General features: G+C 49.0%; 1 protein-coding gene across 3 annotated transcripts in view; it reads left to right on the top strand.

Annotated features, from left to right (window-relative positions):
• LOC148101928 (liprin-beta-1-like) overlaps positions 1-12831 on the top strand; it is a 28358-nt gene that overhangs the window by 172 nt on the left and 15355 nt on the right. For 2 of the 3 annotated variants that reach the window (XM_087842999.1, XM_087842997.1), the window contains exons 2-5: positions 286-386; positions 655-746; positions 2065-2242; positions 3831-3912. In XM_087842999.1, coding sequence (XP_087699125.1) covers positions 3849-3912 — 64 coding nt within the window. In that variant the 5' untranslated portion in view covers positions 286-386; positions 655-746; positions 2065-2242; positions 3831-3848. Of the gene's footprint in view, positions 1-244; positions 387-654; positions 747-2064; positions 2243-3830; positions 3913-12831 lie in introns of all 3 variants that reach the window. The other variant, XM_087842998.1, reaches the window with a different exon arrangement.

The raw sequence follows: 12831 nt of genomic DNA, 5'->3' as shown, positions 1-12831 counted from the left end.
CAGCTTTAAATGAGTTAAAAAAAAAAAAATATATATATATATATATATATTTATATATATCATTGCACATTAATTCTCTACACTTTGGACAGATAATCACACATTAAATACAGAGGGAACATGTCTCACTCAGGCATCTCTAGACTCAGCTGGCATTTAGTTGTAGCCCTCAGAGGTATTTCTTAATTAATTATTTTTGTTACTTATATTTGAGTGCCTACACCTCCAATACTTTCCTTTAAAGATGATGAGATATAGCTGAGAGTCATCCGTTTCATCCCAAAGTGTCGTCTCAGAGATATGACCTACTCTGCGCCCATCACAGTGGATATAGAGTACACCCGTGGCAGTCAGAGGATAATTCGCAATGCGCTGCCCATTGGAAGGTATCTTTTTTTTCCCCCTCCCCTGCTTCTTTTCTGTGATGCAGACATATTTATGTTACATTTATATCAAATCTACAAATTTAAAACCTCTCCAGCAAAGCTCAGTAAGCCAACAAGTGCTAAAAAAAGAGTTAGCTTTTGTGATTTTTAAGCTTTGTTTGCTGATAAACTGACCTTCTTCACTCATTTGTGCTGACGTATTCTGCTTTATAACAACACTGAAGCAATATTCATATTTTATTAATGAAGATAACTCTGCTTTTCTCAGGATGCCCATCATGCTGCGAAGCTCGAATTGCGTTCTCACGGGAAAGACGCCCATGGAGTTTTCAAAACTCAACGAATGTCCCCTGGATCCAGGCACGTAACCATAGCACTCTCATTTTAACTTTTTCCCCCTGAAGGGCCTCACCTGGACCCTTAATGATGAGTTTTGGCATCTCAGTATATATCAGTAAAATGTTTGATGACCATTCAGGGCTCTAGAGTGCGACTAATTTGGTCGCAAATACGACCAAATTTTTCAGTGGTGCAACTAAAAAAAATATTTGGTCACACCAGTGTGACCAACTCTTCGGGTAACAAAAAAAAATCTCTGCAACTCTCTGTGGTCAACAACAGACACACAGTATGCCCCTATCGTGGACTAAACCATTCAGAGATAGTCAGGGGCGGGACCTCTCTGATTGGCCGTGGTCCAGTTGAAAGTGCAGGTGGATAGAGAGAGGTGAGTAGCTTGAATAAAGCGATATCGATTCATTAAATCCTGAAACGACTTTTAAATAGAACTGTGTTTTGCCAGAAACGCCAGATTCTCAGATTAAAGCTCACAAAACTAATTCAACAACCACCAAACAGCAAATGAGAGCAGGTACACGGATTCCACACAAAGACGTAAACACAGAGCGGACTCGATGCATCAGAATCAGCTTTCTCTTTCTCGGCTTTCTCACCTGATGGCCTGTACACGGACACGCTGTCGGAGCTCACCGATTCTGATGCGTCGGGTCCGCTCTGTGTTTACGTCTCTCTCTCTCTCTCTCTCTCTCTACTTCAAACACCCATCTCAAATCTCTGTTTTCTGCATTATTCATTTGCTTATTACCCACAAGTCTACCATTTTTTACAGCGCTGTCGGCCGCTGTCTTTTTTTTTTCTTTTTTTTACTTAAATGACCTCGGACAAGAAAGCCTAATTTCTGCTGTTCAATACTGAAGAAACTAAAACTTTTTAAAATTATGCAAAATTGCAGAATCTTTTTAAGGTTGTCTGCTATAAAAATCCAGGCAGAAAAATCTCCTTCATGTTTTTTTGTTTTATTCTCAGTTACTTTCACACAAAGGCATCTGCTGTGATGTTCACAATTCTGATGAAAACATCACAAACATAAAAAACAGACCAGCAGACTCATATCTTCGACTAGCAGCTGGTACTTACTTGTCACCCAGTTGTAGTCCAGCTTTCCTTTATTGTCCTCTTCTGAGCCGAGGGCCTGAAGAGCCAGCTGGAGCTTCTTTCTGTGCAGTGGCTGTTTGATGCCCAGCTCCTAAACATCCACAAGTTTGGATTAAACACACAACATTCCCCAGTTACTGCACAGGAAGTTCAGGGCAGGAATGCTTTTCTTCCAGTGTTGGTAAATTTATTAAATTCTTCTGCTTCATCGCACCCTCTCCAGGTCCAGCTGCGAGGCCTGTAGCAGCGTCTGTCCAGAGGAGATCCACACGCGAGCCATGTTTACATAAAGACCAAGACCCTGCTCCTGCAGCCAGTCGCACACCTGATCCTTCGGCCAGCGTGCAAAAGCTGTTCTAATTTACTAATTTCTAAACTGCTTTTCTGCCTGCAAAAGCAAAGTGAGTGAAATCCAACTTTGTCAAAGTGTTAATTGAGCAGCTTAACCATGCACTGAGCAGTATACTGTGAACAGCAGCCGAATCAAAGCTTGCAAGGATGTTAACCAAGGATCCAAAGATGGCTCTGATGTTATAATTGTGTTAACAAGAGAGTGTAATTAAATAAAAAATGTACATTAGTACCCCTGCACATTACTGTAGCTGATATTATGTCAACTATTTCTTAGTTCTAGCTTCTAAATTATATTGACTTTTGAATTCGTGCTGCTTATTAGCAAACCAAATTCTTATATAAACTAGTATGATTTGTATAATTAATCAATTAGTCAGTTTAGTTTAGATTTTAGCTGACAACCATTCAAAGGTCATCCCTTGCAGGGTTTCTAATGGGTTGCAATTGTTTTTTCGGGGTGTCTACACACACAGGCATGAAATATTTATGGATATATGTGCAGAAATATTTGTATACCAGCCCTCGTCCTTCCATGGAAACATTGTAAAATGCTCGAATTCTGCCCTGCCATTTCTAAATGTCAGGTCTTTTGCAAAATGTGTAGTAAGCAGCTACTGTTGTTACTGAGAGAAGCATCTTTACACACATTCAGGATTTTACTGTTGGAAACCACCCAGCACTTTACTGTGGACCAGTGGCATGCTGGGTGCTCATCTCCTCTCAGTCTGCTGTGTGTTGTGTCGAGTCTTGTGTTTTAGTACGTGCTTCTTTTACACATAATGGAAACTGTGACTACAGAAATGCTTAAATAACAGTGCTCAGTCTGTGGGTGGTTTCCATAAAGTCTGAAACTGGTGGAACGTCCCAGTGCTGGGCACTCCCAGGATTGAAGGTAGCTGAATAAAGAAGAGGTGTCAGTGGATGTTTGTGTGCACATGAACATCTCTATTTGCATGCTTAAACATGTACAAATATACAGCAGGGTCTTTCGAACATCAGAAGAGAAAGGGACTGCTGTGTTGTTTGGGCAAATGTAAAGACTGGGACACGGAAATGCATCTTTATTTCAATCCAAACAAAGTTCCCACTGTCCTGTTGATAGGACATTCAGAACACCAGTGTTTTAGATATTGGTTTAATTTAATATTAAACAACTGGCATATCAAAATATGCATAACATCAGATCGAAATCAAAATTCTTAGCAAAACACAATTTTTATCTTCCAGCACTACGGTGCGCTAGGTTTCTGCCACTTTGCTGCCATCCATAAGTCAAAATTTGTAATCATTATCCCAACTGGGTATCTCACAATTTTGATTTGCCTCTGCTAATCAGGAAATTTTATTTTGTTTCGTTTTGTTTTTTGTGGCTTAAACAAGTTTTTAAAAATGTATGTCTGGTTAAAGCTGTAACATTCAAAGATCATCCTGCTCAAGAGTGAACTGGAAATACATAACAATAAAAGTTTATTTTATGTGCATGAGCAAATGAGCAGACATGTTTGGGAAAAAAAAAAAAAAAATCTGTAACCTGTAAGTTGAAATGTGAACTGAACTGTAGTTTAAAAAATAGTTTTAAAACATTTACTGTGTTTCGGGGCTAACCCTTTAAACTGGTTTTATTGGTCTTTATAGGTTTGTCAGTGACTGAAGATGATGTCTGATGCCAGCGACATGTTGGCTGCTGCTCTTGAGCAGATGGATGGAATTATAGCAGGTAAACCTCTCCCGTTAAAAAGTATCAGCGCAATATTTTACCATGACTTTTAGTACTTGTGAAAGCCTAAAGCAACAAAGTCTCTGCAGGTCTTCCAGGTTGAGTCAACATTGATAAGCCCTTATCTGGTGTTGTCACGGGAGTGGAACGGACTCAGGCGCAGACAGAGGTAGCACTGTTCAAGACACTTATTTAATCACACGGTGCGCTATATACACGTGAAGGGGTGGGGGAAAACACCAGGGTCCCGGGGATCAACAGGCTGGGGACACACTTCTTCACACTCGCTCTGCTCCTCGTCCAGGCAGTCTCCACACAAGCAGCTCACTCTCACTCACGGGGTCCAGGGGTCACAGAAGGGCTGATCCAGGTAACGTGAGTTACTCAATATTCCAGCGACGAATAGCTCAGAGCCCCAGCCTTAAGAGCCAGAGAACTGCAATCGCTTGATCAGCAGCAGGTGCGTGGCCAAGGGCAGGAGCCCAGTCAGAGCTCCGCCCAGGCAGACAGGTAGGAGAGAGAGAGAGAGCAACAACACTTGTGGCCACACTGGGCTGGCCGGGGAGGCACAGGGACCATGACAGTACCCCCCCCTCAACGGGAGCCTCCCGGCGACCCACCAGGCTTACCCGGGTGCAGGCGGTGGAAGTCCCGGACCAGACCCCCACCAACGATAGCCGACCGGGGCACCCAGGAACGTTCCTCGAGCCCATAGCCCTCCCAGTCAACCAGGTACTGAAACCCCCGACCCCGGCGACGGGAGTCCAAGATGCGCGAGACCGCGTAAACCAGCTGGCCACCCACGAGCCGGGGGGGCGGCGGGGGCCTGGAAGGAGGGCACAACGGGCTGGAGACCACTGGTTTGACCTGAGAGACATGGAATACATCATGAATACGCATATTGCGTGGCAGCGCCAAGCGGACGGATGCAGGGTTGATCACAGCACTGATTTCAAATGGGCCGATGAAGTTGGGGGTGAGTTTCTTAGATTCGGCACGTAAGGGCACGAATCGAGTGGAGAGCCACACCTTCTGCCCCACCACATACCCAGGGGCGGCCGTCCGGTGGCGATCCGCAAGAGCCTTATTCCGTTCCTTCGTCCGGAGTAAAGCCGCCCGAGTGGCCCGCCAGGCCCTGCGACACCTGCGGAGGTGATGTTGGACAGACGGAACAGTGTGCTCACCTTCAACCAAGGGAAACAGAGGTGGCTGGTATCCCAGAGATGCCTCAAAGGGTGACACGCCGGTAGCAGAGGATGTGTGACTGTTGTGAGCATACTCTATCCATGACAGGTGTTCGCTCCAGATGGCCTGGTTATGCGAGGCGACACAGCGGAGGGCGGCCTCCAACTCTTGGTTTATGCGCTCCGTTTGGCCATTGCTTTGCGGGTGGAAGCCAGAGGAGAGGCTCACCTTGGCTCCTATGGCGGAGCAGAACTCCCTCCACACCCGCGACGTGAACTGAGGGCCCCGGTCCGAGACAACGTCCTCAGGGATGCCATGGAGCCGGAAAACATGTGTGGTGAGGAGTCGGGCAGTCTCCAAGGCTGTAGGGAGCTTAGGAAGCGCAATGAAATGGGCAGCTTTGGAGAAACGGTCAACGATGGTCAATATTGTAGTGTTACCTGCAGACGGTGGCAGACCGGTGATGAAATCCAGAGAAATGTGGGACCAGGGTCGGCTGGGCGTGGAGAGCGGCTGCAGACGTCCAGACGGGTGTTGATTGGAGTGCTTATTTTGAGCACAAGTGGTGCAGGCGGTTACGTACTCCCGTGAGTCTTTAACGAGGGCGGGCCACCAGAAATACCTGCGCAGGAATGCAGTGGTGCGGTTAACTCCTGGATGGCAGGAAAAACGGGCCGTGTGAGCCCACTGGAGCACTCGGGACCGGACAGCCGCCGGAACAAAGAGTCGATCAGGGGGGCCCGTGCCAGGATCAGGGTCGGTTTCTTGTGCCTCCCGGACGAGCTCTTCGATCTCCCACGTAACGGCTCCAATAATACACGAAGTAGGCAGAACAGATCCAGGGTCGGTCTCCTCTCCGACTGGGGCAAATTGCCGGGAAAGAGCGTCCGGTTTAACGTTACGGGAGCCTGGCCTGTAAGTGATGGTGAAATTAAACCGGGTGAAAAACAAAGCCCACCTGGCCTGCCGTGAGTTGAGCCGTTTCGCCGAGCGGATGTACTCGAGGTTTTTATGATCAGTCCATACAATGAACGGCTGTGCGGCCCCCTCCAGCCAGTGTCTCCACTGCTCCAGAGCCAGTTTTACGGCCAGAAGTTCGCGGTCTCCGATGTCATAATTCCTCTCGGCTGGGGAAAGACGACGAGAGAAAAAGGCACAGGGGTGGAGCTTACCCTCGAACCGTTGGGAGAGCACGGCCTCTACTCCAGACTCCGATGCATCCACCTCCACAACGAACTGCAGGGAGAGGTCTGGCTGGCGAAGGATCGGGGCGGTGGCGAATAGTTCCTTGAGGCGGGAGAAGGCCTCCTGAGCCAGCCGGTCCCATTGGAATGGCACCTTGGGTGATGTTAACCTAGAGAGGGGCAGAGCGACTTTACTAAAATCCCTGATGAAACATCTGTAGAAGTTAGCAAACCCCAGAAAGCGCTGAAGCTGCCGGCGATCGGGTGGTTTGGGCCAGTCCAACACTGCCTGGACTTTTGCCGGGTCAGGTTTCAAATCCCCTCTGGTGATGATGTAGCCCAGAAATGCCACTGAATCCATATGGAAGTCACACTTCTCCCCTTTAACAAAGAGCCTGTTCTCCAGCAGGCGCTGCAGGATCTGCCTTACATGGACCTCATGTTCCGCTTTAGATTTGGAGAAGATGAGAATGTCATCTAAGTAGACAAAAGCACATCGGTTAATAAAGTCTCTGAGAACATCATTAACAAGAGCCTGGAACACAGCTGGGGCGTTGGTCAGGCCGAACGGCATCACAAGGTACTCGAAATGGCCCAGGTGAGTATTGAAGGCCGTTTTCCACTCATCCCCTTCACGGATTCTCACCAGATGGTAGGCGTTGCGCAAGTCCAACTTACTGAAGATCGTGGCACCCTGAAGTAACTCAAAAGCAGAAGAAAGAAGGGGCAGGGGATACTTGTTACGAACTGTGATTTTGTTAAGCCCGCGATAGTCGATACAGGGGCGAAGGGTCTTGTCCTTCTTAGCAACAAAGAAGAACCCCGCTCCCACTGGGGAGGACGACGGCCGAATGATGCCCGCAGCGAGAGAGTCTGCAATGTATTTCCTCATAGACTCCCTCTCTGGCTGAGAAATGCTATACAAACGACCAGATGGAAGCGGAGCCCCAGGCAGGAGATCAATCGCGCAGTCATACGGTCTATGAGGGGGAAGTGAACGTGCCCAGTCTTTACTAAACACTTCAGCCAAATCATGATAAACACGTGGGACCGAGGTCAAATCCGGAGGCTCGACCGGCTGGTCAGGCCCTTGAGATGTGGTTGGAGCAGGTGCAGCTCGGAGACAGTTCATGTAGCAGTCAATGCTCCACCCGGTTACTCTCTCTTTCTTCCAATCGATGTGTGGATTGTGTTGGAGCAGCCATGGATAACCCAATACAAGGGGGGTGCGCGGTGCTTGAAACACGAAAAGCTCGATGCGCTCTGAGTGGTTACCCGAGAGAGTAAGAGACAGGGGTTCTGTGATGTGGGTTATGTCCGACAAGCGCTGCCCAGATAGGGCTGTGACAGCCAGTGGATCGGGTAGGGCGTGTAGTGTGATGCTTAGCTTTTTCGCCAGAGCTGCGTCAATGAAACTCTGCTCAGCACCTGAATCCACTAGAGCTTGAAGAGAGTGGGTAACGTTCTTAATGGTGAGTCTTGCAGGTAACATAAGCCGGGGGAGAGAACACCTAGTCGTTATATCGCCCACCAGTATTCTCTCAACTACTGGCGAGCGCGCCCTTTTGCCCGCGCCCGGCATGCAGAGGCAAAATGGCCCTTACGGCCGCAATATAAACACTCACCGGCGGCCATACGCCGTTGACGTTCTGCGGGCGAGAGCTGCGAACGTCCAAGTTGCATGGGCTGCTCCTCCCCCTCAACCTCGCCATGCTCGCGTGCCGCTCCGGGCCCCGGTGAGGCGTCCCTCGGTGGCTGAGGCTGAGCGAAGCGACGTTGCGTGCTTCGCCGTGCACGCAGGCGATCGTCTATTCTGATGCATAGGGACATGATCGCACCTAAAGAGGAGGGTAACTCACGCACCATCAGTTCGTCTTTAATCTCCTCACTCACATTATTTAACAGTGCCGTCCTTAATGCTTCCTGCCCCCACCCCGCTTGCGTCGCTAGTGTCCAAAAGTCAACTGAAAAATCTGCCATGCTCCGCTTACCTTGCTTCAGATTCATGAGGCGGAGCCCAGCCGCCTCAGCAGTGGAGCCCTTATCAAAAACACTCCGAAACAGAGACAAAAAATCATCATAAGTAATTTCGGGACTAGCGCTCAGCACAGCTTGTGCCCAGGTCAGCGCACGATCTCGTAGTAACTGAACAAAATATGAGATCTTACTCCCGTCATTAGAGAAGGCATGAGGTCGCTGGCGAAACTGGAGTGAACACTGCATAAGAAAACCCGCACACTTCCCTACATCCCCTGAAAACAGCTCAGGTGTGGGGAGATGGGACTCACACACAGCCGGGACTAGAACCGGTGAGGCAGCACTTACTGCGGGGCTTGATGATGCCTGGGCGGGTTCACTGGTAGGCGAGGGTCCCGGCAATGGAGTGCGCTGAGCAGCTGCTAGTGTTAAGGCAGCGACGTTCTCGCTGAGGCGAACAAGCATTTGCTCGTGGCGTTGTAAGATCGCTTCCAGTGTGACCGGGGCGGAGGGAGACGGGGAGGAAGCTGAATCTGCTGAGTCCATGGTGGCTGGAATATTCTGTCACGGGAGTGGAACGGACTCAGGCGCAGACAGAGGTAGCACTGTTCAAGACACTTATTTAATCACACGGTGCGCTATATACACGTGAAGGGGTGGGGGAAAACACCAGGGTCCCGGGGATCAACAGGCTGGGGACACACTTCTTCACACTCGCTCTGCTCCTCGTCCAGGCAGTCTCCACACAAGCAGCTCACTCTCACTCACGGGGTCCAGGGGTCACAGAAGGGCTGATCCAGGTAACGTGAGTTACTCAATATTCCAGCGACGAATAGCTCAGAGCCCCAGCCTTAAGAGCCAGAGAACTGCAATCGCTTGATCAGCAGCAGGTGCGTGGCCAAGGGCAGGAGCCCAGTCAGAGCTCCGCCCAGGCAGACAGGTAGGAGAGAGAGAGAGAGCAACAACACTTGTGGCCACACTGGGCTGGCCGGGGAGGCACAGGGACCATGACAGGTGTCTTGTTATGGCTTGTTGCACAGCTGACATTCAAGCTGTCATGTGATATCTTGTGCTCCATCTAGCCTTTATTCTTTGCACTTTGAGTCTGTGTAACTCTAAACCAGTGGTTCTTAAACTTTTTCTACCCCTTTTAAAAGCTGGGAAAAGTTAATGCCCCACCCCATGTATTTGTCAGTCTTTACCAATAAAAGAATCCAAGTGAAGGTCAATCTCATAGCATCATTTTTTTTTTTGGGGGGGGGGGGTCGTCCCTTCTTTTTTTCTTTTTTTTACCTATGTAAATCTCATTCAGTCACCTATATGCATTACATTTCTCTCCATATCCCTTCCCCCCTCAGTGGGTCTATGCCCAGATGTCTGTTCACCTGTTCAGAGTAATGTTACAATGCTGGTATTTGTGTGTGTATGTATATATATGTAACCCAACCAGTGCAGGGGCCTCCCTACACCCCGGACTCTGCGTTGTGTAAGTTTGTGTTGGATTGGGGTGCACAGTAGAGAGACCAGTCGGACACAGGCGTTCAATTTGTGGCTCGGACCGCGCCGTTTATTCAGATGCTGGGGCAAGCACCACTCCAACTCTGCTGCTGGCCCTTTGCAAATCACAGTAAACACTGCGTGATTATCGACATAGTAAAAGACAACAACAAATATATAAAAAACACATTAAGCAAAAATAATCATGTCTTTACAAAATTCCTCGGTCTCAGGAATGTGTATGAGACAAAACTAACATAGCTGGACTACCAGCAAACTGTAGCTGGAAAGCTAATGCTTCATCTTGCATTACTTTTCCCGAATGAGTGCTCTGCTAACTAGCGGGAATGTAGCCCGAAATCGTGGCAGATATTACCAAATGAAACATGCACACAAACTGCTCATACTCTCATCAGACAATACATGAACCTCCCAACAAACACAATATATGCTTAGCAAACCGCCATTTTACACAGTGGAACACTTATTTTTAAACAAAAAACCAATGCAGTACACCTCTGACAGTGCTTACCTTTGCAAATCACAGTAAACACTGAACAAAGATGGCGCCCGCGCGAACAAGAAATCTGAACTACGGTGTCCTGCAGAGGACAAATGGTCAAAATTGCTAAAATTTACAATGTATATGCAGCTCAACAGCGACACCTTGTGACCTATTCCAGTCACTGCCTTACATCCGCCTCTCCTTTAAGTGATGGCGTCCCAGTCATCAAACAAAACAAAACAAAACAGTCTCACTATGTATAAAAGAATAACGGTGTGGGAAGATGTGCAGTGTAATGCGAAAATGTCTATGTGTGTATCCTATTAGTATGGGTACACTGGCTGTGTCATCCTACGTGTTTCCTGCAGCCCTCCTTGCTTTGGCCCTCTGCCACAGCTTCCATCCCCTTTCTATCTTCTTTTGATCTGCCTCTGGTTCGTTAACTCTCGACCCATAAGTCAGTCTCTTTGGGGGATGCCGACTCCTCGGCAAGTTCCTCCTTGGTTCACTTGGTCTGGGAGGTGAGTGGGTGACCCTGGCAGTTTCATTCCCCCTCCAATCTTCACTCTCTTGTCCTGCCCCTGTGTCCTTTTCCCCTGGTCCTGTGGGGGCAAGTGATCCATTTGCTGCTTCAGCTGAAACTCCCTCCCCACCTCCTTCCAGGCTATCAGCCTCCCAGTCCTCGATCGTGTCCGACTCTTCCTCGTGTCTGATTACTTCACCAGCCTGCTCTCCACTGTCCTCTACATCCTCAATCTCTCCTCTATGCACCTCCTCCACATCGAGCTCCATTTCCTCCCTTGCCTCCTCTCCCACCTGCTCCACTGGAAGAAACATACACTGTGTGAGTAGGTTGCGGTGGACCACTCTCTCTGTATCACCATTTTCCGATCGCACCACATACACCGGCATGTCTGGCTGTTTCTTCACCACAATGTATGGACATGACTCCCACTTGTCTCCGAGTTTGCTTCGCCCCTCCACATGACACACTTTAACAAGGACTCTGTCACCCGGGCTGAAGCTTTGACTCTTTGCTTGTCGGTCATAGTATCTTTTCTGGTGACCCTTAGCCTGGCGAGAGGCCTGATTAGCCTGTGCATAAGCCTGTGACAAGCAGTCATGCAGGGTCTGGACATACTCGCTATATCCCCCCGACCCATTAGTGGTTGACAGCCCAAAAACCAAGTCGACAGGGAGCCGTGGATGCCTGCCAAACATCAAGTAGTATGGTGTGTACCCTGTTGAATCATGGCGGGTGCAGTTGTAGGCGTGTGTCATTGCATCCACATATTCGTGCCACCGGGGCTTCAGGTGAGGTTCTAGCGTCCCCAGCATGTTCATGAGGGTGCGGTTAAACCGTTCAGTTGTCCCGTTGCCCTGTGGGTGATAGGGCGTGGTGTGGGTCTTAGTGATGCCGGTGCATTTACAAAGCTCCTTCACCACAGCACTTTCAAAATTACGCCCTTGGTCTGCATGCAATTTTGCTGGGAAGCCAAACCGACAGAAAAAGTTTCTATACAGCACCTTAGCCACTGTGCATAGCGTGAGAAATGGTCAGTGACAACAAGGACATTTTCGATACCACCTTTTGATTTCTCAAGAGTCAAGAAATCCACACAAACTAGCTCCAAGGGGGCACTGCTGTGGATACTGACCAGGGGGGCCCTGACCCCTGCGGTTGGAGTTTTCCTAAGGCAGCACCTCTCACATTGCTCGCACCAAGCCTTGATTTCCTGAAACATCCGTGGCCAATAAAATCTCTCCCTTATCATGTGCAATGTCCTCTCAAAACCAAGGTGGCCTGAGTCATCGTGGAGAGCAGTCTTGACTGATATACGCAAATCCTCTGGTAGCACCAATTGCTCAACTACTCCCCTTTGGCTGTCTTGGACGCAGCGGTACAGGATGCCATCCCTTACCACTAACCTTCTCCACTCCTTTAAGAGAAGGCGCACGTGCCCTTCAGCACTCATTCGCTCACTGCGGCTTGGCTTCTGGTTCATACTCTTATAGTGCAAGACAGGGCCAATAACAAGGTCTTTTTTCTGCCCTGCACAGATCTCCTGTTTGGTCATGGTGGGCAGGGATTCCATCCCCACATCCCTGTAAGGCTCAGTGGATGTAGGGGGCCCGAGTTCCAGTTCCTCCCCTGCAGGCGTGCCATGGCCAGTGAGGCTTTGAATATCCTGGGTAGCCTGTGTCACACCATGCCCCTGTTCATCGACACCCACCCACTGAGGGCATGTCTGTAGGATGTGCATGACCTCCTGGTTAGGCATGCGAGAGAGGGCGTCAGCGTTTGTGTTGCTCTGTCCCCTCCGATACTGGACATCGAAATCGAAAGCAGCCAGCCTAGACACCCACCGCTGGCCTGTGGCATCCAGCTTTGCTGAGGACATAACATACTTGAGAGGGTTATTGTCTGTCTGGACAGAGAACCTACGCCCATAGAGGTGGTCGTAGAATTTGTCTGTGACCGCCCATTTGAGAGCAAGGAACTCAAGTTTGTGTGCAGGATACCTTGTCTCTGCTGGGCTCAAACCTCTGCTGGCGAAGGCTATGACCCTC

The sequence above is a fragment of the Neolamprologus brichardi genome, chromosome 7 (genome assembly GCF_056152115.1).
Source record: "Neolamprologus brichardi isolate AB-2024 chromosome 7, ASM5615211v1, whole genome shotgun sequence".
NCBI classification, from domain to species: Eukaryota; Metazoa; Chordata; class Actinopteri; order Cichliformes; family Cichlidae; genus Neolamprologus; species Neolamprologus brichardi.
The sequence above is the reverse complement of the archived record's forward strand: the minus strand, read 5'-3'. Positions and strand labels throughout refer to the sequence as shown.